Consider the following 24,962-nt stretch of genomic DNA (forward strand, 5'->3'; position numbering starts at 1 on the left):
AACTCAGACTAATTATTCTCCTCATGGAGAATTCACTAGGACCAGCTTCGGACCCTCACCCTGATACCTTTCTGGCATGGCTCTCACCCTTGGCTTAGTCATCATCTGACCCCTGCTTGCTGCAGCCATCCAAGACAGGAAAACATTCTTAACAGGAAGAAACAGACTACTACATCGCCTGCTGAGGAACCACCTCAGAGAAGCCATTCCTTGCAAGGACAGTAGCCTCAACATCATCGGGGTGAGACCTAGCTTCCATGACCATCTAGGTACCTCTGGTATTGGAGCTAAAGAGAAGTCCAACGACCCTAAATGGGCAGAACCACAGGCAGACACCCTGTCTCTCAGGATTGAGCAGCACAGTGCAAGAGTTTCCGAAACGGTACCGAGTGCCTCATCTAAGACAACTTCAGGTGTTTTTGTCCCAGGCAACTGTTTCGGCACTGACCAAATCCTCGGCGCCGGGCAAGATCTTGGCACCGAATAAGCCATCTATACCATCTATTGGCCGCTCGAGGGAATGCACTCTGCCCTCGGCACCAATAGCTCCTTCACTTTCCAAACGACCACCGGTGCTGATGATGCTTCTGCCTGCTCCACAGCAGTTCAGATATCCAAGGGACCTGGTCATCTTTGATAGGCCTGAGTCTCTGCTTTTCTGTAGAGAGCTCCCTATAGCCCATGTTCTTCCCTGGAGTCACAACACTACTGCACTTCACCACTGAGAGAGGGTGGTGCAGTTCCCAGCAAGGAAGAAGAGGAAGAGAACGAAGAGTACTCTGTTCTACCCACATATCCAGAACACACACACAGACAATTGGCTGCTTGTCTGTGTTATCTGGAACCCAGAACCGAACCAGGATCCTGGTACGGACGCCCATGGATGCAACCCACATGCCAGTTCTTCCACATAGCCCATGGGTCCCAGTAGGGCCAATGTACAGGGCACAGTTTCCCAAACGGCCTTAGAGCAGAGCCAGAAACATGCACAATTGCCATCCTTCTCCATCTCTCAACCACCTGATGTGGACTCAGTAATGGTGGAGGAACAGCAGAAGGAAGCTCCACTTCTCCTCCTCTTCCCCGATGAGGCCATCAGGCCACCACCTCCTATGTCTGCAGACAGTTTCAGACACTGTCAAGAACTATTCTGCAGAATCACAGCATCTCGATCCTGCTGGAGAAGTCAAAGAGCAACAACACAAGCTGCTCGATACCCTACACACCTCCACATGGACAAAGATAGTCCTCCCTATTAATGAGACCCTCTTGGACACTGCCAAGGTGCTCTGGCAGACCCCAACATCCATCCCGCCAGCCTGCAGGCGAATTGACAAAAAATACTATGTTCCCGCTAAGGACTTAAAATTTCTTTTTTCCCCTCCTACTCCAAACTCCCTGGTCATCAATGCAGTACACCGGAAGGGACACCAATACCACCCCAGGGACTGGAAGCGACTAGACTTGTTTGGTCGCAAAGTATATTATTCTGCAACACTCCAGTTCCATAATGCCAATTACGAGGCTCTTATGGCCAAATACAATCATATGAACTGCAGTAGAACCTCAGAGTTACGGACACCTTGGAAAGGAGGTTGTCCGTAACACTGAAATGTTCGTAACTCTGAACAAAGCACAGTTCAGGCTCCAGATCCAGCAGCTGACACGCCAGGCCAGGCTTCAGTAGCAGCTGAGCTCCCTCCTCAGTTCCGGAAGTTTCCTTGCAGGCACCTTCTTTCCCTGGCTCGGACTGAGTTTGCAAGCTTGTCCCATGCCCGGCTGGGGTGGGGTGAAAGTGGCACAGACCCCAGTGCTGCTCCTGCTCTGCTGGCTCTGGCTGCCTTGGGCTGGCAGCCCCAGCATCTTCCACTCTTAGCTGTAAGTGGCTACTCCATGTGTGGGGGTGCAGCGGGGACAGGCAGCCCAGATGTGCCTACCTTTAAGATACAATACAAGCACAGTACAGTATTTGCTCTTATATTTTTGGTCTCTGCTGCTGCCTGATTGGTTATTTCCAGTTTCACATGGTGTCCAGTTGACCGGTCAGTTCGTAACTCTGGTGTTTGTATCTTTAAGGTTCTACTATATTCTAAAATACAGGAATTCTATCAACATTTGCCAGATCAGATGAAAAGAAGGAGCAATTCTAGGCACTCGTGTCTGAAGGACACCTTCTCACCTACATGGCGCTACAAGCCTCCCTGGATTCCACAGACACGGCTGCCCACTCCATTGCAACAGCCGTGGTAATGAGACAAGAATCGTGGCGTCACCTCTCCGGATTCCCTAAAGATGTGCAGACCATGGTTGAGGATCTACCCTTTGAGGGTTCCAAACTATTTGCTGAGCATACTGATGAATCCCTATATTCTCCAAAGGACTCTAGAGTGACTCCACTCTCTCAGCACATATACACCAGTGCCGATGAGACATGGGGGAAATATCAGCACACCCCAAGATCCTGACCTCCACCTTTCACTCCTCACTGTCAGTTTGGCACACAACAAAAACGACAGAGATCCCCTCCAAAGTGCAGACAAACGCCGCCTCAGGCGGCTACTTCTCACGCATCTTCATCTAAACAACAATTTTGAAGGTTTGATTGAGGCCCCAAGAAGCCTCCCCCCATTCCAGTTGCCGCAACCATCTTTAACAACTTGCCGGTTTGGCCATTGTTTAGCCCCCTTTTATCCATCATGGCGGCAAACCACTTCAGACAAGTGGGTTCTGGAAATAATCAACAGAGGATACTCCATTTCATTTCTATACCTCCCTCCCAGCCCTATTCACGTCTCTCTTCAGGGACCCTACTCACAAACACCTTCTATGAGAAGAAATAAATCACCTTCTGCAACTGAGAGCCATAGAACTGGTTCCATCTCAACATAGAGGGAAAGGTTTTTATTCCCACTATTTTCTGATCCAAAAGAAATCCAGCAGGTGGAGACCAATCTAGACTTACAAAACCTCAACAAGTTCATCAAACTGCAACGCTTTAAGATGGTCACACTATCAATCATTATCCCACCTCTGGAACAGGGGGACTGGTTCTCGGTCCTCAACCTCCAAGATGCATCTTTTCACAGCACTATATACCCTGCTCACAGACGATTCCTCAGATTCATCCTGGGGACCCATCGTTACCAATACAGAGTACTACCCTTTTGGACTCTCTACAGCCCCTCGAGTATTCTCCAAAGTCCTTGCGGTAGTGGCAGCCTACCTATGCAAACAAGGCATCGTGATAGTCCCATACTTAGACTACTGTCTCCTCAAGGCTCCCTCCAAACCCGACGCAGTTCACACCATACAAAAGTTGATGCACCTTTTCTCGAACATCGGCCTTCAAATAAAAATACAAAAATCGACACTCACTGGTACAACATCTGGAGTTTATTGGGGAACATCTGGACGCGATACAGGCCAGAGCCTGTCTTCCAGCTCACAGATTTTCTACAAGTCGACTTCGTATCCACTGTGAGAACCAGGATGTGCTTCCAACTACTTGACCATATGGCAGCAGCCACGTTCGTGGTAAAACACGCCAGGTTTTGCACACGCTGTCTGCAAGCGTGACTATGTGTGGTGTATCTACCTCACAGAAACAGTCTTCACAAACTTATCCATGCCTATCAAGATCAAGGACTCACTACACTGGTGGACACAACCCCAAAATGTCTGTATGGGGTCCCTTTTCTCCAACCAGCACAGTCCCTGATTCTAACAACCAACGCCTCCCTAAGTGGTTGGGGAGCATGCCTTAAGACCCACACAATGCAGGGAATGTAGTCCCCCGCAGAATCCTCCATGCACATCAACCTTTTAGAACTGCAAGCGGTTCGCAATGGGTGCCAACGTTTCCTACCCCTGATCAGACATTGGACCATAAAAGTAATGACCAACAATATCGCTTGCATGTTCTACATCAACAGACAAGGCGGAACAAGATCCCGCTCCCTATGCTTGGAAGCACTGGAATAGTGGAACTGGTATATTCAATATGACATCAACGTTTTGGCCACATATCTTCCTGGACACCAGAACACCATGGCAGACTCCCCTAGCAGACGATTCTCACAAGACCACGAGTGGGAACTAGAGATGAGTCCTTCAGCACACATACAGCCACTGGGGATTTTCCCCACGTAGATATCTTTTTGCCACAGCAGAGAACGCCAAATGCTCTCAAGTCTTCTCATGAGTGGGTCTAGCCATGGGTCTCTGGGAAATGCTTTTCTTATTATATGGGATGCTCCACTATTCTACACCTTTCCACTTCTTGTTCAAGGTACTTCATAAAAAACAGGTGGAATGAGCCAGAGTCATCCTCGTAGTTCCAACATGGCCACGACAAATTTGGTATCCTTACCTCCTATAAATGACAGTATATTCTCCGATCACCCTGCAATTGATTCTGTACCTCCTTTCTCAGGATGCGGGCCGAATCATCCAGCCCAATCTGTCTCCTTCATCTGAAGGCATGGCTCCTTCCTGGTTTTGAGATTCAGAAATGACCTGTTGAGAGGCAGCAAAAGAGGTTCTCTTAAATAGCAGACGTGACATAACTTGCCGTACTTACTTCCAAAAATGGGAAAAATTCAGATCCTGGTGCACAGCCAATCATGTCTCAGCAATGAACACCCTGTTACTCATTCTAGATTAGAGGCCTGACCTTTTAAAGATCTAGACTGTCTACAAGCTCCGTTCGTACACACTTTGCTGCCATCCCAGCATTCCAGCCCAAAATAGATGGTTATTCCGTATTCACCCACCTGCTCATGAAGAGAGTCCTTAAAGGCTTTTTGCACTTTTACCCTCATGTACAGGATCCCAACCTCACCTAGCGCTGTCTCATCAGACCACCGTTTGAGCCCATGGCAATGTGCTCTTACATTCATTTTTCCATGAAAACAGTATTTCTCGTAGCATTTGTGCCTGAGGAGTAGGAGAAATAGGGGCTCTCATGGCATACCCGCCGTATACATTTTTTCATAGGGACAAGGTCACATTATGCATCCACCCAAAACTCCTACCCAGGGTGCTCTCCTCCTTCCATTTGAACCAACTTATCCACCTTCCCTGCTTCTTCCCAAAGCCACATACCAACCAATATGAAGCGACACTACACACCTTGGACGTTAGGTGAGCATTAGCCTTTTACCTTGATAGAATTAAATTTTCAGATGATCGCCATGCTTATTCCTCTCAACTGCCAAACAATTGAAGGGAGTGGCTGTATCCAAACAACGCCTTTTCAAATGGATCTCACAGTTCATACACCTTTGTTATCAACTGCACAGCCAGCTGACTCCACCTGGAACTCGAGCGTATTCCACTCGCTCTCCACCTCGATTACCTTTCTCAACAATGGGCTGATCATGGACATTTGCAAAGCGACCACCTGCAATTACCCATGCTGCAGTTTCAGATGCCGTTATTGGACGCCACTCTGAAGCTCCAGCCTTCCTTGTAGGGGCACTGGTCTACAGTTACCTACAGTGGAGCGTCCATAGGGATACTACTCAAAGAAGAGGTTACTCATCATGTGCAGTAACTGATGTCTTTGAGATGTGTATCCCTGTTGGTGCTCCACTACTTGCCCTCCTGCCCTCTGCTTTGGAGCTGAAAGATAAGCTCTGTGATAGAGAAGGAACTGAGGGCGGTTGGGCCAGACAGCGCTATATATTGATGCCCCCCGGTGCGAGACTGGGAGGAGCACATGTGTGGCCCAATGGGCACTGCTACCGAAGATCTCCGATCCCAGGTGCAGGAGGCACTGCTGCACCTACAGTGGAGCACTCATAGGGACACTACTCAAAGTAGAAGTAGCCCTTCTGCTCTGTCCTCCTGCCTTGTTTCTTTTTGTGTTTTTTTTGTTCTCCTTCCTGCCCCCTCACCCCACCTTATGAGAGTCAGAATGTTCTGACAGAAGAAAAGAGTATCAGACTGTCACCCTTGCACCAGTCAAGAGGCTCTCGTTGAGGAAGGCAAGGGAAAAAGGCAAAGCTCCTCCCTTCTGGCAGCTAAAGGATCTACAAATTTAACATAAACCTACTACCCAGAGGTTATGAACCATGGTGCACCCAAGCAAGATCTAGGGACAGAATCCTGAAAGAAATGGCAGCATGCACATATACCTCCACATCTTTAAGAACATCAGTTACTGCATATGGCAAGTAACCTTCTCTTCTCATACAATTTTTTTTTTTTTTTTAATTCTTTCCCTTGCAAATAAGTCCAAAGTCTTCCTCTGCTCCTGGCCATAGCTTTTTTGAGTAGCAGGAAATTGGCATGACTTTTGGCAGTTTCCTTGGTGCTCCCAAGATTCTGAACAGGAATAATGAAACTGAGTTGCCTAATTTCTTTGCTGCTTCTTGGCAGACTTATGAGCAGCAGCAGCAGAGGTACTGGAATTTTGTCTGCAGATACAGGAAGAATACCACTGCATTGATTCACAGTGAGAAGGTTAACGTTACAACCATAAAAGCTAGTAGCAATTTAAAATATGGTTAACTTCAGAAATTGATGACATAGGTCCCCATATTCACTAGGGATATTTTCTTACTTCCCTGTGATGATGGGTAAGAGAATTTTTCAAGGTTTGCCTTCTGTATCACTGTGTGTGTGTGCGCTGTCACAACTACAATTTAATCATTTGCAATATGAGACAAACTTCATATCACATTCACTTTCCTTACATCATACAGTGCAGATATCAGAATAATAAAAGGCTAGACTGCTTCCCTTTTTTTTTTTTTAATTTTTTTTAATCCAAATATTTTAGGTGCTTCGTTAGTGGTGTACTTACCTTTCTCGAAGCCACTAATTAAAAAGCCCTACATGATGTGGCGTTTGGGAGTTCCTAAATCTTTTAATGCATTTGTGAGCTGGGAAAGCTACTTCTGCACCCTCAACAGATTTTGGAAACAACAGGCTATAGTTTTTTCTTTGCCTGTGACAGATATGATGATCATAAAAACTGGTGAAATTCAAACTAAAACATAAGAGAAAATACTTCTGTTATAAAGATCCCTTTTGCAGGCTACTGTACTGGATCAGTGTTCCTAATTTCTGTTAAAGCTAATGTAGCAGAGCAGAAGGGCACTCTTAAATTGTAAAATGCATCTTCTCGTTTTACCTCCCTCTCTCCAACTTGTAGCCTCTTCAACGTAGGGACACTTTTGAGGTTGATGCAGTCATAGCCTTTCTTAGCTCTCAAATTTCTGTATTCTTTGGTTAATAAAAGTTCATCGGATGACTGGAAAACTATCAGCCTCTCAGAGGATGAACAAATTCCCAGATTTACAGCTGGATAATCCAGTGACAAAACTTCATAGTGCAGGTTTTGTTTAGGTGTCTGAATATACGTGAGATGCTAGCTCAAATAATAGTTGTCAGGCAGAGTAGGATTCCCAGTACTTTAAGTCAGGGGTAGGCAGACTACGACCTGCGGGCCACATCCAGCCTGCGGGACCATCCTGCCTTGCCCCCGAGCTCCTGGCCTGGGAGGCTAGCCCCCCGGTCCCTCCCCTGCTGTCCTCCCTCCCCTGCAGCCTCCGCTCACTCGCTCCGCCGCTGGCGCAATGCTCTGGGCAGCAGGGCTGTGAGCTCCTGGGGCAGCGCAGCTGCAGAGCCTGACCTGACCCAGTCTCTGTGCTGTGAAGTGGCGGCAGCAGCGTGGCCTGGCTGCAGCCGGGCGGCGGCGGCGGCTGTAGCCCTGCCAGCCACCGGTGCTCTAGGCAGCACAGTAAGGGAGCAGGGGGGGTTGGAGAGAGGGCAGGGGAGTTCAGGGTGGTGGTCAGGGGGCTGGGGTGTGGATGGTGGTCAGGGGGGAAACGGGGTTGGATGGGGTAGGGGTTCAGATTACACAGTACAGACTGTTCTGTTGACAACCTTTTATTTGCTGTGAAAGACAAAAGACCCTGTGTCTGAATACACACTAATTACACTGTGAAAACATTATGACTAATTGGAATTGGAACAAAATTTTTTTAGTTAAGAACTGTACAGTACTTATTGTTAAAAGTGATATTTATCCATTAAACTTGCTTTGAGATAATTTTTTTGATTTTCTTAGATCCGAGAGACTGGTGAAAGACCTAGTAATGAGGAGATCTTACGGTTCTCTAAACTGTTTGAAGATGAGCTTACACTGGACAATCTTACTAGGCCTCAGCTGGTGGCTCTCTGTAAACTGTTGGAACTTCAGTCAATCGGGACAAATAACTTTCTGCGCTTCCAGCTGACCATGAGGTTGAGGTCCATGAAAGCAGATGACAAAGTAAGTAATTTTAGTCATGCTTTGATTTAAAAAAAAAAAAATGCTTATCCGTTCCAATGCTATAATTAAGCTTGGCAGAATTTGATTTTTATATTAATATTTTTGATGGATATTATCAATTTTATTTTAAAGCATTTTTAAATTTTTTGTAGATCTAAAATTTCACAGTTATGGGAAATTATAGGGGAGGAAGACCGTCATTATTTAATGACAGATGTTGAGATTCAAAAAGTAATAACTTTATAATCGTTAACATAAAATGTCAACATCATGTCAAAACATACATAGTAAATATCCTTAAACTTTAATAAGTTTTAAGCAGTATATTTCTTTCTTTGCCTAGCTGTACATTTTAAAAATTATTATTGATGGAAATATTGGTTTGTGTGTATGGTGAAATCGACGTTTACCAACATTTACGGATTAAAAATCTAATCTTATCAAGTGTAGCTGAAATATACAAATGTTTTGTTTCTAGGCATCTACTTATTTTTGTCTCAAAGTTTTATTAATACTAGTTGTATACTTCAGCAAAAAGACTGAAGCCTTAAAATTAGGTGAGCTTCCTCAATTTAGGAAAGAACTGCTGGCCCTTTAAAAATAAGGCAAAAAAGTATAGCATTGGGGCTAGAAACATTTGGTTAGTACACTAACCTTACGTTTATTGAGAGTCTATTTCAAATTTGGTGTGGTCATAGAAAGATGGATTTGATTATTTTGTTGTCTTTTGCTAGCCATTTGCGCTCATCTTCCTCACTACACACTTTACCATGACTGGCAATCTCTCTGTTCAGGGGGGCTAGCTAGAACTGAAATGTTTTATGTTAATTATGAATATATTAGGTCTGATTACATTGACAAAACTGTTTTGGAGAAGCTTGCATAGTGTATGCCTGCACAAACAATGTTGTTAATTGAACACTTCTCGTAAGTGCCAAAATCCAGTAGCTTTGATTTGTTCTGAAAAGCCACTCGTGTTTGAAGGAAAACTTACTTTTCAATTATGGAAGTTTTGGGAAGGTAAGTCCTGTTTTATGAAGGACTTCTAGATACAGATAAATATTAGGCTGTGAAAAATACTACAGTTTTCTGATTACTAAATTCACCAATACAGGCAGTACAGTTCTGAATCATCTCCTATAACTACAGCTCATTAACCCACCTCTCCAGTTCTTAATATCTGTCCATGCTTACCTCCATGGATCCCTATTGGATTTGATAGGATAACCCATTTGGAAAGTTCAGCTATATGTAAATTAACACTAGGTTATTTCCTTTACATTCACAATACCATTTTAATCTTTTGATTTATGTATGCCGCCCCCCCCCCCCCCCCCCCCCCCGGTTGATCTGTGCTTGTAACTACCATTTATGACAATAGGAATATAGAATGAAAGGGAAAATATTTTTGTAAGTGTAAACTTCGTGTCATAAAAATGATTTAAAATATTTACCAAGAAAACCCCAAAACCCAGTGCAGTTCTGGAACTTTTAAAACCATTTAATTCTGCTCAAAATGTGCAACATAAATGTCTATCTCTTGTTCCAAACAGTGCGGTTCTCTTTTTTTTATCATCACAGCAGCCCCTAGTGATCATTCTAAACATCTATGTGCTTATTGTTTTCCTGTTAACACTTTTACATGTTCATTACATGTGAGGTGTTTATTTTACATCTTGTATAGCTGATTGCGGAGGAAGGAGTTGACAGTCTGACTGTTAAAGAACTGCAGGCAGCATGTAGAGCAAGAGGTATGAGAGCTCTTGGCGTAACAGAAGAACGACTAAAGGAACAACTCAAACAGGTACATGTCCAGTAAGATCACTTCAGTACTTGTTTAATCATAAAATAGTAATACTGCTCTGTGTAGGCATATTATATAAATGAACAATATGGGTATTGGCCTTTACTGAACCTGTTACTATTTTCTGAGATATAAAGTTTATATACATTAATCAGACTCAAATTATAGAGCTTTCATAAATTGTGACTTGGGTCTAAGACAAATAGTTCTAAAGTTGATGTACACCTTGATCCACCTTTTGTCGCTTTTTGATCCCATGTATACCTTTTGTTTAAGAGAATGCAGCTCTGGCATTTATTGTACGTAGCGGCTTTCATCTAAAGATCTCAGTTCTATTTGGAATACATTAGTAACTGGTAAATTAAAATATAATTTACACTTTTTTGTGTGTGTGTGTGTATTATACTGTATCTAGAAAATAAGTGGTAACTTTCAATTTGCTGTGGAATTCCTATTTTTCTGTGTGATTAAAATATAACTATATAGGTATATCTGTTGAATTACAGTGGCTAGAGCTGCACCTGGACCAACAAATCCCCACTTCATTGCTTATTTTATCCAGAGCTATGTATCTTCCGGATACACTTTCACCAGCTGATCAGCTCAAAACAACACTCCAGACCCTACCAGAGAGTGTGGTATGTATTACTTTATATAACCAGTACACTATCTTTCAACAAAAACTAGTTTCTCTGAAAACTGGCATTCTGTGTATATATAAGTACTAATCATATTATTAGTGTTAAGTGTTAGCTTTGTATTGGCCCTGTGTAAAAAGTGTAGCCACTGTGATGTACTTAGATGAACAATGTATTAGTTTGCTTAGTTGGATGACTGGCTGATCAAAAACAGCTACAGCATTTGAAAAGTTTGTATGCACTACTGCAGGTCGGAGTGACTAGGCAGCAGTTGGAAGACTTATTATGCATAGTGCTGGGGAAAGCCTAACTGTCCTTAACAGGAGGCTCTGAGGCACCTTGAAAGCACAAAGAAAAAGGTGGCATGTACTAAAGGTTCTGACCAAAAAATGACCCTCAAGTCAAATGTGTCCTGCTGCACATTCATCTTTAATCCACAGACATGGCAGGCAAAAAACCATAGGTCTAAGCTTGCAGTACTACGTCTCAGGGCACGTCTTCACTACCCGCCGGATCGGCGGGTAGCAATCGGTCTATCGGGGATCGACTTATCGCGTCTAGTGAAGACGCGGTAAAATCGATCCCCGATGGCTCTGCCGTCGACTCCGGAAATCCACCGCGGCAAGAGGCGGTAGCGGAGTCGACGGCGGCGCGGCAGCGGTCGACTTGCCGCCGTCCTCACAGCCAGGTAAGTCGACCTAAAATACGCCACTTCAGCTACGCTATTCACGTAGCTGAAGTTGCGTATCTTAGGTCGACCCCCCGCTGTAGTGTAGACCTAGCCTCAGTATGAGATAAAGACCGTAGTGAGCAAGATAAAGATCTTAAGGTATGTAGTCTTTGCAGGCTCCACTGCCATGTTAAAGATGGTTACAGTGAGGGTGGCTGCAGTCTGAGTTATGCAGATTGTGACCCTCTGACTCCTGCAAGCTGCTGTGCAACACACAGTTGGGCAAAGTATAAATTTCTCTGTCTGCAAATTCAAGTTTCTCTGCTGGTCTCCAGTTGAAAATAAATAAGAGGCAGCCTGGCTGTCTCCTTTTTCTTCTTCCATTAAGAACAACATATTGGGTGAGCCTACCTGAAATATCTCTGATGTCCAAAGTCTTGGAGTAAGCAGGAGAAACTAAAATTTGACTGTTCTACTGCTTTGTAGAGAGGGAGGGAGTCTGGCCAACTCTTCATTAGTGAAGCATTTTAAGAGCATGCTGTATCTGAAATCTTGCATTCAAAATTAGTCATGGGAGATCAGCATGATTCTCAAAACACACTAATTCCTCTTTGGAATCCTCATTACTTGGCTCAGTTATAATTAAGCTTTCTGACAAGTATCTTGGGAGTAACTTTTTCTCACAGATTTCTTGAAACACAAAGTTTTAATCTTCACCAGATTTGGAGAATAAAGTAATCTTATCCCAAATCCCTGAAAGTTGTCTTTGGTTTTATTTTAATTATCTTGTCAATATTTTCTCTTGCTCCGTACTCCTCATGGTGACAGTTTGTTCCATAAACAAGACCTTAAAAGTCCCCAGGCTTTGAGATAGATATTTACTACAGTCTGATCTACACTACCAAGTTATGTTGACCAGAGTCTTATGAATTTAGTTTTGCATGTATCCACACCTGAATTTGTCTCCCACTGCCATAGGCACCCCATTACATTGACACAATAACATCACCCCCCCAAATGACATAGGGCCAAAGTCAACCTACTTTGTCACTATAGTGCTAGTGTAGACCTGTTTAAACCTTAACAGTCCATCAGCTGTCCTACAGTGTCCCTGTCTCCACTATAGTAGCTGCTCCAGTCACAATTTTGAATTCAGTTGCCAGACTTTACGACGTTCGCCTTAAGACATTTCTGAATTGACACCCTGATTCGACTTACGACTATTGGTTTTGACTTTACGACACTCGGTCCCGCAATGGAGATGATTGCGGTTCCAAGTTACAACATTTCGACTTACGACGCAATTTTCAGGAACCAGTTGTGTCATAAGTCCGAGGACTGCCTGTAATATTAAAGCCATTTCATTTCCAGGGTATGCTTACAGTGGTAGCTATCATTCTGTTAGTTGACCATTACATCTTTAAGGCAGCCACACAGAACCTATTACATATCTTTCCAAACACAATTACCTAAACACTGCATAGTTCTTGTACAGATTCACATTCATCTACCTGTTTTCCCTGATTGATAGGTTAATTTTATAAAAATTAAGTTATTCAAGGTTTTAAGTCAACTGGTAAAGACTGATATAGTATTTAAAGACTACATATTTATTTTTAACAGACTTGTAGGAGCTGTTTCAAGGATGTGATTACAGAAATATTTATTCAGTTACAGCTTTTACTACTTGGTTCCCACTGTTTTAGCAATGCTAGTCTTAACCATCTGTGTGTCCCACAACCATCTTTGTGTTGCTTCTGCACTGTCCCCTATGCATGGAACTGCCTTCCTGTAAATCCCTTCTAAAAGACTCCTTTCTTCCATGATACCACAAGAAATAGGCAAAATTTCAGACGGATAGGGTGAGGGGCAGACCAGTGTAGTTAATAGTCAAAATTAGCTTTAATTTATACTCCTATTGTGTGTATTTAGAGTGTAATCCCTCTTCCTCACCCTTCTGATGTTGCTTTTGACTTAGATTGTAAGTTCTTCAGTGCAGGGACTGCATCTTCCCGTGTGTATGGTCTACCATGTTGTGGGAGGTTACTGGGATAAAAGTTAACCTAAAAATATGCTCTGCCAGACATGTCTGTTTTGAAGGAATGGGTTTTCAAAACTTGTTTACAATTTTGTCCTGAAAAAGATTCATATAGGGGACAGGAGAAAGGAATGACTTGCACAATGAGAATGAAAAGCTTTAACAGTATCAAAGTAGAAAGGCTCTGTAGGTTTCTCAAAATAAACAGAATTCTCTCTGTGGACTGCACTAGTAGTATAATTTTTATTTGTTTGACAGTGTGTTCACTGAACTGTTAAGACCTCTGAGCTACATAATTCAAAATGTAGAAGTTTGTTCATATGTCATCCTTCCAATCTGTTTAGGCCAAAGAGGCTCAAGTCAAAGCAGCAGAAGTCGAGGGTGAAAAAGTAGATAATAAAGCTAAGCTGGAAGCAACCCTTCAGGAAGAAGAAGCCATTAGAAAAGAAAATCAAGAAAAAGAGATGGAAAGAATGTCTGAAGCTGCTGAGAAAGCCAAAGAAATCCTTCAGGTTGCAGCAAGGGTAAGTGCAACTTCCAGCTGTTGAGAATTAAGTGCGTCAGTAGCATGAACACTTAGTCCATTGTGGACTCCATCGTGTTTCTTTTGGGATTTATAGTGCATCTATTCTGGGGTTTGTCTGTAATCAAAAAGACATCAAAATGCACACTTGAAAAATGTGGGGCATCTTAAAACATGGGAGGCAGAGGAAAAAGAAATCTAGAGAACAATCCTGCAATTCAGGGGATTGACTAAATGACCTAAAATGTCATTTCCATCTGTTATGTTTGATTCTGTTACTTAGAGGCAACAGGAGATATTTTTGTTTGTTTAAAGAGTTTCCAGATTTTTCTACCTAAAATATTCTTTGCAGTTGGATTTGCTAATATTTAACATTAAAAAAATTTGAATATACTTGATATAACATTGTTTGGCTTACTTGTCTATGGAAACTGAATGTTATTGTTGAATCAAGCCATATCTTAAAAGGCATAATTTTATTAATATTTTCATGAAATGGGCTTAGACATTGTAATTGAAGTTGGTCAGTTTGTAACTGGCAGAGATGTTCATACTGCTTTTGTAGTGTCTTGGAACCTGTATCTAATTAAGCAGATGATTCTGAAAACAGAGAAACATGATGCTGTTTTGTATTAATGAATGTCTTTTTGAATGTGGTTTTGAAATTCAGAAGGAGATGGAGTCTGCAGTGGATCTTGAAGCAGCTGCTGTACATGTGAAGAAAAGCCAGATAGCTGTGGATACTGAACATGAACTGGCTAGTGTGGATTTGACACTACATTCAGAGACCTTGAAAGATACAGCACCAGTGTTAGAAGGCATTAAGGTAAATTTTGGTATTAAAGACCGGTTTTAAAAACAATGTTTGAAAAGCGTAAGCTGATCCAGTATAAAAATACCACTGTAGAGGCAATTGAATTTCTTCAACACAGTTCAGTGATTTGAGGAAAATCTTAGCAGACTTGCTTATTTTAGCTATCTTACCTCCTGAAGAGAAATCAGTCTAGCCCCAAACCCTTAGATTGCCTGCGTGCAAGGCCTAGGACAAAGAACTGCTAAGCCTGTCCACAGTCTTAAAACGTTTCCATTTTGTGCAGCTGATAAACCTAGTTCTGAGGCTGTTTGCAGTGGCTTTAGGAGTTTTAGACCGCTGCACTTCCATTTTTACTGCTTATTGTTTATATAATACCATTGGGCAGGAGTGTATGTATGGCAGTTTACAAAACAAGATAAAAATGGGTTTCTTTCTTGAAGAGCATAGTCAGAAGATGGAAGGCCTAACTTCTAGAATTAGGATGATGGTTTAGGAGACTTCTTTGTTAGTGATGTATGTATATCTTCAGGAACTCAGTTATGTTTTTTTTTCTGTGTGTAGACTGGGTAACAGAGCAAGAATATGGCCCCTTGTCTCTATCATGGTGTAATTCCTAGCATTCTAATATTTTGTATTGGAATCTTTTACATGTACAACAAACTCATTAATACAGGAATCAGCTGTGAGCTAAGTTTTAACCCAATCAGGTTTCCTTACAGCCTGCAGGAAGAATAGAGCACTTTAAAATGTTACTAGCTTAAGACACGGTTTGGCAGCTGTGTAACCGTTAGCCAAACCGTGTCTTAAGCTAAAAGGAAGAATGCTGGGATCATTATAAACTCACTTCTGCTTTCAGTGGGGCAAGCAGCTTCTGTTGGCAGGATTCAGTGCCATTATTGAACTTACCGGTCAATTTAGGTGACTGTCTAGTGATTTAGGGAGCTTGTCCAAATCAACTCTATTGAAATTCACCCAAGACTTACTTAAATTTGCCAGAATCTTTTTGAAGTGTCCCTCTCTCTGCTCTTAAATCTTGGTCTCTAGCTTAGCTTCTTCTAAATTGCTACTTTGGACTCCGTTTGTGGACCCCTTAAGTTTTAAAAATGTCCCTGGAGAACTGAATGTGGTGTGTGTGTGTCCGTCCGTCCGTCATTGTTTGACCATACTCAGTATTTTCCCAATTTTATAAGCTTTTCCTTTTTACTTTAACAGCTCAGTTTTCTAAAGAGATGAGTCTCATCATTGCATCCCTTGGCAAAGAATAAATTGTAGCAAAACCTTTTACCTTGAGTAGGTTTGCACTCCAGATACTACTTGTGATCAGTTCACCTGGTTGTGGCAAAGGAATTGTCAAGATGAAGGGAAAAGATTCTCGGGGTGTCCATTTTATTGTTTAGCTACTTAACACAAGATTTGAATAGCTGAAGTATAGTGTTATAAAATGACAGATGTGGGGGTTAGATGATGGTTGGTTCACTGTCCCCAAACATGCACCGGCCATAAGCATAGGTATAAGTGCTTTGCTGGATCTTGGGCCTAATATACATATATTCTGTTAAGAGAAGAATTTTACAAGCTTCCAAAAACCCAGACATAGCTCAGTGGTTTGAGCATTGGCCTGCTAAACCCAGGGTTGTCAGTTCAATCCTTGAGGGGGCCATTTAGGGAACTGGGGTAAAAATCTGTCTGGGGATTGGTCCTGCTTTGAGCAGGGGGGTTAGACTAGAAGACCTCCTGAGGTCCCTTCCAACCCCAAGATTCTATGAGTGTTACCAAACTGTTTCATGGAGGGAACTGAATTCATAAAGAGGAAAATGGGACCTTCTCCATCATGAATAACAATGCTGTATGTTGTTTATTACATTATTATAATCTGAAATTATTGGAAATATACTACAGAGGGGTTTTTGTGGACCCCATCAATGTCACCTGTACTGTGATCTTGAAAACTGACATGCTAGGACACTGGTTCATGCACATTAGACTAATCTCACTATCCTAGAACAAAATGGTGAACACGACGCTACCATTTCAGAGAACTCTCTAAAAAGATAACTATTACAATCCCAAAAACCTAGAATGTAATTATTATTTTTTTAAGGAGTTGTAGGGAAAAAGTTATGAATTGATTGGGAAATGGCACCCAGAACACACAAATGACTAGTTTATCCTTTTTTTTTTTTTTTTTTTTATCATCTTGTTCAGTGGTTGTCAGATTTGCCCTGTAGAAAATCTTGTTTGAAAATGTGACACTGCTCTTTGCTTCAGGCATTCTATAAACTTTTTTCCTAAAAGCAATACAAATGTCACTTTCTAGACTATATATTCTCTATAGTTTTGTACTCTTACTCCTCCCCCCCCCCATACTTGTTGTTTTGAGGAATTCTTCATGAGTAGTTCTCTGAGTAATGTTCTACATTTTCTAGCTTGTCTGATGTTTAACCTTTTGAGAACTAAATTATTCACAGTAGTAGTTTGTTGTGCATGTCTGTGTGCTTTTTGTAATTCAGTTTAGACTAGCATAGAGCATCTGCTTCATATATTAGTTGCATTAAATTAGTGTTCATTCAAACAACCTACATTACTAGTTACTATTTTCTTCCATGCTGCAAAGTTTGAAAAGTGGCAGTGGTACCTATGTATTAAGGTTAGGAACATGCTTTACATTTCTAATGTTAGAAATTTAATTGTTCGTGTTTTGCTGTAGAAAATCAAATATTTTATGATGCTCAGTTTGGGTTTTCTACTATTTGTGGAAGTGTTTTCTGGAGTAAAATAATGTATATGGGCTTTTCCCACTTAGTCACGCACCTTAAATGTAACTTATATTTGAATTTCTCGTAGTTCTTTTTTGTTAATTATTGTAAAATTTACTGTTCAGGAGATGTGATGATCAGATTTCTCTGAACACCAGTGCTCCTACAGATCAACATTACTGCTAACTTTAAATGAATACTTTTAAATATCAAATTGCCTTGTTAGGTTATCATCACTGCCTTAGTTAAATGAAAATAAGTAAGATTGTATTAATAGCAGGATAACTCCAACAAAGAAATTATATAGTCACTTAAAAGGTACTGATTCAACCTCCATCTGGAATACTCTGAACAATACTGCTTACTATACCATAGAAGTTCACTGTGACCTTGGAAAGGGGTGATACTGGGCAACTAATATAATGCCTGGTTCCAACAATCTCGGCTGTGATATGAAGAAGGGGAAGCAAACTTAATTGGGTTTTGTTTTCTTAGAAGAGGCTTCAAGGTAACCCATATATTTAAAATGATACCCTTTTTTCCCCACGTGTGAAGAATTTAAATGCTCTGAGATATCTTTCTAAAATGGAAGCAAAGAAGAAATTGTGCAAAAATATTACATGTGAATATCAGTAAATATGTAGCAGAAACGAAGTATCTGTCCAAGGGAGACCAAGATTAGTTTCTGGAGTGGGAAAAGATTGTGAAGATGATAATGAAAATAATTTGAGAACTAAATCTGGTGTAGGAACCCAAAAAGAGTTGGCACGTTTGGTCAGAGACCTTTCCAGACAATTTTTTTCTTGGGGGGGTGAAAAAAACTTACTGTTTTAGATGAGTAATTTTAGATACTTTTTGAAACAACTTAGTGGCTTCTTTTAAACTGACTGCTTTAACCCATAAAATAGAATATACATGGATGAGTTTGTGCTAATCGACTGTCATTTTGTCTTAGCTCTGAGACTTTTCTTTATTAATTATATTATATTATATTATATTATAATATAATATAAATGTTAGAAACTACATTGAAAATGTGTAGGGAGATTGATGGTACCTGTAAATGAAGAGTCTGCCAAAACCTCACTTCTGACATGAAGAAGGTTCTCATTGTTTGTGAGCTGATCTCTGGTTATTTGTTGAAAGTGTGAGTGTGAGAGAGAAACTCTTTGATATGATTCATGCAGTTAATGAGGTGTAAAATCAGTTACACAAGCATTGAAAACCCAGTACTGGTTGATGTCTTAAACAATGTGAATGTACACTGGCATACTTGATTTGTGGAATACTGAAAGTTTTCAATATCTTGTACAAACATGACTTTTCCAAAATAAACACACACAGTTAATAAAGAAGCATGTCAGAAATGGAATAAGGTGTTAAATGGACCAGCAAAAGAGACTTTGATATATTAATGGATGATGGCTTGCCTTTTTTTTTCTTCTTTAAGTACTGTTTGTTAAGTTGGGAATTGCAGCTATGGTGATCTGACAAAAAAGCAAAGCTTCTAGCCTGATCTTCTTGCAGATTTTTGCAGGAGAAAATGTCGATTCCTCATGCCACTGCTCAGCAAATATATTCACCAAGAAGGGTCAGAGCTATCATTTAATTATTGGAAGAGTACATTATGATCAGTGTTCATTTATCAGTGAACTGGGAAAGGATAGGTGATGAAGTGGAACAGGCACTTTCCCATGAAGCAACTGGGTGAAATGCTTTTTTCATAAGATGGGCAATTAGAGCTAAATGTCACAAATAATCATAGCATTTTGCAGTCTGTGCTACTTTTGTAGGCTGAAATGGTATTTATACAATTTTTTTTTCTTACGGATTAATGGAAATGTGTTTGCTTATGTCTTTGTCTTTATTTTAATTTCCTGGTTCCAGCTAAAGAGATTACTAGCCTTTCTTAGTTCTGTTTGTTTGTGATGAGCCATTTTTCAAGACTAGCTTCTGGTGGTCTCATTTTGGGATGGTTGAAGATTAGGATTTTTTACTTTTGAGTATTAGGTGTTTAAAAAGACAGCAGTTTATAAGTCAGACAACTGTCTTGAAATGTGATACCTGCTAATTTTACACTATTACCAAAGATTACTATAAATTTAAAGAGCTTCTAGGAGGAAGGAACATTTTTTTTGCAATTGATATGTGCATTTCAGAACTTTTCATACAGTCTGTTACATTGTTTCTTTTGTTAGTCATTTCCTCTGTTTGTTTGTGTTCTTTCACACAGCAACAGGTAGGAGAGAAACACTTCTTAAACAGTAGGGAAATATGGCTGTGAAAATCACAGAAATTGCCAGAGGGGCTAAGGGACAATTATAATAACAAAAACTATCTTTAATTCACTTTTTAAAAATGAGTAGATTGACTGACTGTTCTAATATACCTAACATCCATGCACCAATCTCAAAATATCAGTCTATGTATTATACCTGCTCTGAAACCTAAAAGAATACAAACTCACACTGAATCTTTTTTTTTTTTTTTTTTTTTTTTTTCTGGAAGAAACCACAAATGTGTCCTATGCTTATTTGGATATTTCACTTTTTAGGGTGAGGAAATAACCAAGGAGGAGATTGACATGCTGAGTGATGCTTGCACCAAACTGAAGGAAAAGAAGAAATTGTTAACAAAAGAAAAGGAGGAGCTTGAGGAGCTAAAGGATGATGTTCAGGAATATAGTGAGGTAAAGAATGGGGTGGAGAAGCTCTGTCCATACATATTCTTAGAAAAACTAACCTTAAACTATTACAATTTGTTTTGTGAACTGAGAGAACCCAAATTGGAAATTGTTGGAGAGGCCTACTTGCTCAGTTATTGTGTAGTATGTTGTCATGCAGGACCGTCAGATCCTCAACTTGTGTAAATAGTTAAAGTTCAGCTGAAGTCAATGGAACTATGACCGTTTACATCAGCTGAGGATCTGGCCTCTGTTCTTTACTCCATGCTCACTGTGCTGCAGAGGCAGTATGATATGGGAGGGGAATGGAGTGCCTCTTAGAATCAATAGGGAACAATTTCTCCAATCTGTAAAGTGGTGTCGATGCTGTCTGAAAGAAGTCCTGATCCAGTTGTACGACACTGAAAGGATGTGGGGTTGAAATCCTAGGATGGATGAAAAGGTTTTTAATTGGCAGGAGGGGAACGGTCGAGGATTTAGGACTATGTAAGGGACATGTAGAACTAGCCACAACATTAATTTAATTTCTAAAATTAACCTTCATTTTTAGTCTCTAAATTTCACTGTTCCCATGTGTCTGACAACAGCAATAACTGCTTCCTCTCCTGCTGCAACCTTTTTGATTTGCATAGGACTCCTGCTTTTCTGTTAGACATTACTATATTTGTTGTTGCAAATTTATCTTCTCATGAATGCTTTTTTGCTTGAACATCTCCTCTAGGATTTGCAAGAGATAAAGGAGCTATCTAAAACAGGACAAGAGGATGTAGTGGAAGAGTCTAAAGCAAGCAAGCGGTTGACCAAAAGGGTGAACCGAATGATTGGACAAATTGGCAAAATTATTAATGAATTAGAGACAGACCAAAAGGTGGTGGATGGACAGTTGGACAGTGGTGCTAGTCCACCTATTGGGTAAGTGAATGATGGCACCACACTTCCTTTTCAAAACACTCATTCACTGCCATCAGTCTGTGTGGTAGGCTGAAACATGAATTCTTGCGTTAGGTTGGTTTGGAAAAAAAATAATAGCAAGGAAGTTATTTTGTTTCAAAAGTTTAATGTACGGTTTAATTCTGAGAAGTGACTGCAAAAATTGCATTGTGGGCTTCAATCTCAGTGATCTCCATCTCAAATCTGGTTAATATACAAATAAAAAGATGGGTTTCTCCCCAAACTCCTAGTCCTGCAAATTCAGTCTGAGCTTTGAGAGTCAGGATGGGTTCTTTGGGACCTTGCCTTCCTGTGCTTGACACCAGTAGTAAAGGTTCTGCAGGCCAAATCATGCCCTTAGTTACACTTGTGTAGAATACACCAACATTTTATCTTGGCACGCTTTCTGACTTCCAAACAAATTCCATAAAGGTTTTATTATGCAGTGTAGCAGTGTGACGACTCACCCGGCGGCGCCTCCTGCTAGTCGTCCAGGGAATTAGCTCACCAGCCTCCAGAGCGCCCTCTGCAGGCCAGTGTATTGCCTTGCCGCTGGCCCCCATCCCTCCCGGACCCCAGTGCCCCGTCTCAGTCTCGCTGGATCTCCCCTCCCTGGGGAACCCCCACCCCCCCATCCTCACCTCAGTCTTGGGCTACTGCTAGTCACCATCTAGCCCCCACTCACTGGGGCAGACTGCAGTATAATTGCCACTCATCATCGGCAAGGAGGGTTTGGACCTACTGCCTCTGCCTACCCTTGGGCTGCCCTCTACAACCCCAGTACCTTTTCTGGCCTTTAGCAAGGCCTGCAGCCTGGGGGTTTTCCAGGCTGGAGCTCCCCAGCTCCTCTAGTCTTCCCCGAGCCATGCTCCACTCTGGGTACCTTGCTCAGCAGCCAGGCCCATCCCTCTCAACAACTAGAGAGAGACTGACTTGCCTCCAGCCTAGCAGCCCCTTTATAGGGCCAGCTGTGGCCTGATTGGGGCATGGCCCCAGCAGAGACTACTTTTCCAATCAGCCTAGGTTTTTGTCTCAGCCCCAGCCCTCTCCAAGGCTGCTTTTATCCAGGGTGGGTTCAAGGATGTTTTGCACCCTACGCGAAACTTCCCCCTCCCCACCCACCCCCTCCGCCCTGAGGCGCCCCCCCCCCCCGCGACAGCTCCCCCCAGCCCAGAGAGCCGTGCGGCAGCTCCCTGCCCCAGCTCACCTCTGCTCCGCCTCCTCCCCGAGCACGCCGTCGCCGCTCCACTTCTCCCGCCTCCCAGGCTTGCGGCGCCAATCAGCTGTTTGGCACTGCAAGCCTGGGAGGGAGAGAAGCAGAGCGGGGTGGCGTGCTCAGGGGAGGAGGCGGAGCAGAGGTGAGCTGGGGCAGGGAGTTCCCCTGCGTGCCGCGCCCCCCCCCTTACTTGCTGCAGGCAGCCCTCCCCGTACCCCCCTGCCTCAGCTCCCTCCGCCTAAATGCCGACGACGACCGGGGCAGCCATAGATCTGGCCGCCGCGGTTGCCGCCGAAGGACCTGAAATGCCGCCCCCCAAATGCTAGCGCCCTAGGCGACTGCCTAGGTCGCCTAATGGGTTGCACTGGCCCTGCTTTTATCCCTCCGGGCAGGAGCGGGGTGACCACCTCGCTACATGCAGCTATGCTACAAAATTCAAACCTCAGACACTCGTGCAGTTGTCTCTCTTCCTGCCCCTCCCCCACCTGTAAAACTAAGGAACATCACAGCTCTCTCAGATTACTATTGCAACCAGGCTGCAAAATCAAGATTTGGGGCCTCATTCTGCTGCTTGGTGTAGAAATATAAAAGAGAGTCTGTGCCCCAAACAGTTTACCGCCTAAATAGGGACGAGTATTCCCATTTTTATTAAGTCTTCACTCAATTCCTAGCTTAATGTAAATTATTTCAAGTTTATATCGTAAGATTAAGACAAACATGATTAAAGGTAGTTGTAGGGGAAAAACAGCTGGTGACCAGTCTTAGCTGACAAAGTATGGCCTATATATTTTAATCTGGGCTTGCTGTGTAATTGTACACTTCTATAAAACCACTCATTATATGCAAAGGTTTCTTATCTTGGAGGGATGTAGGAAATCAATGAATAGTTTGCCAAACTTTGTGGTTCCTCTAATATTTCTTACAAAAATGTGTAGTCTAAACAATTAAACTGTTTTTACTATATAGTCAACTTTATATTACAGGAGCACAGAAGCCCCATTGTGCTAGACTTTATTATAGACATATTGCTTGGAATTATTACCCATTATGGGCTTGATCCAGCTTCAGCTGAAATGGATGGAAGATCACTATTGACTTCAGTGAGAATTGGATCGGGGCCCTATGTGTAACGGATTCTTTTGCATGTTCTTGGAATATTTGTATATTTTTTCTTAACCTGATATTTTGAATGGTTGCTCTTCAGCATTCCCCTTGCTGGTTGGTTTACGAGAAGTGAGTGTTGGCTCTATTGGGAAAAGGCTTTCTAAACTGGATGTGAGATAATGGAATGATAGCCATCAATAAAAAGGAGAGAATATTGTCTCAGATGGGAAGAAATTTCCATGTGTTAGCATGAATTGTATTGACAGTACTTAACAGGCTTGGCAGGAGGCAAGAATTGTCCTTGTAGGTGTACCAGGTTCAGAAATACCTCAAGATTCTTGCTCCTTTGTCAGTGGAAATTAAGTGAATTACTAGGTTAAATGTTGGAGCACTGTATATATGCTGTTTGTGTGTAGAAGTGTAAATGCGTGGACCATTTATGACTATTACAATGGGCAATTACCACTGTGTATTTGAGTTTTAATGTAAGCTCGGTAACCCAGTATATCTTTTTAAACTTCCAAGCGAGACCCCCTACTCATGCCTTAATTTATGCAGTGGATAAGTGTATATTTTTCTGTACTGTTGGTCAGGCTTTGGAACAGTCAGTCTCCCTTTTTCTGGATCTTGGGTTAATATTCTGTTTTGTCTTAGCTGAATTTCCAAGTTATTGCAAGGAAATGTTTGGTTACTTCTGGGTTTTATGCCTCACGTAATGATTGCCAGATGCATCATGTTTAAAAGTGGCTTAAGTAAAACTGATGAAGTTTTATACAGGATAAATGTTTGTGGCCTTCCCTTCCTTTCAATTCAAGTGACTTTTTTACCATTTGAGTCTGGTCACTGCAATGACCTCCATAGCCTCAGGATTGTTATGGCATCAGCAAAAGTCCAGGAATTTTTAATGGTAGTCCAGAGAAACATCCTCCCCCTTCTGAAAAATCTGTGGCCAAAAACCTGAGGTTAGGCAGATATGGTGTTAAAACCGTACTAATAAAAAACCCTTATTAAAAGGATTGTTGGTTTTATCATCATCTACATCTCTGTGTGACCTGGGTTGGAAGGTGTAAGCTAGGGCTGTCAATTAATCGCAGTTAATTCGTGCTATTTAACTAAAAAAAAAATTGATGATTAATCACAGTTTTAATCGCACTGTTAAACAAAAGAATACCAATTTAAATTTATTAAATATTTTGGATGTTTTTCTACATTTTCAAATATATTGATTTCAGTTACAACACAGAATACTAAGTGTACACTGCTCACGTTATTTTTGCTTACAAATATTTACACTGTAAAAATGAGGAACAAAAGAAACAGTATTTTTTCAATTCACCTCATACAAGTACTGTAGTGAAATCTCTTTATTGTGAAAGTATAACTTACAAATGTAGATATTTTGTTTTGTTTGTTACATAACTGCATTCAAAAACAAAACACTGCAAAACTTTAGATCCTACAAGTCCACTCGGTCCTACTTCTTGTTCAGCCAATCGCTAAGACAA

General features: G+C 41.7%; 1 protein-coding gene across 3 annotated transcripts in view; it reads left to right on the forward strand.

The window, feature by feature from the left end:
- LETM1 (leucine zipper and EF-hand containing transmembrane protein 1) overlaps positions 1 to 24,962 on the forward strand; it is a 62,230-nt gene that overhangs the window by 30,826 nt on the left and 6,442 nt on the right. For all 3 annotated transcript variants that reach the window (XM_065404916.1, XM_065404917.1, XM_065404918.1), the window contains 7 exons: positions 8,078 to 8,281; positions 9,966 to 10,085; positions 10,592 to 10,723; positions 13,776 to 13,955; positions 14,625 to 14,780; positions 20,079 to 20,213; positions 20,929 to 21,119. In XM_065404916.1, the coding sequence (XP_065260988.1) occupies positions 8,078 to 8,281; positions 9,966 to 10,085; positions 10,592 to 10,723; positions 13,776 to 13,955; positions 14,625 to 14,780; positions 20,079 to 20,213; positions 20,929 to 21,119 (1,118 nt within the window). The remainder of the gene's footprint in view (positions 1 to 8,077; positions 8,282 to 9,965; positions 10,086 to 10,591; positions 10,724 to 13,775; positions 13,956 to 14,624; positions 14,781 to 20,078; positions 20,214 to 20,928; positions 21,120 to 24,962) is intronic.

The sequence above is a fragment of the Emys orbicularis genome, chromosome 5, assembly GCF_028017835.1.
Source record: "Emys orbicularis isolate rEmyOrb1 chromosome 5, rEmyOrb1.hap1, whole genome shotgun sequence".
Classification (NCBI taxonomy): domain Eukaryota; kingdom Metazoa; phylum Chordata; order Testudines; family Emydidae; genus Emys; species Emys orbicularis.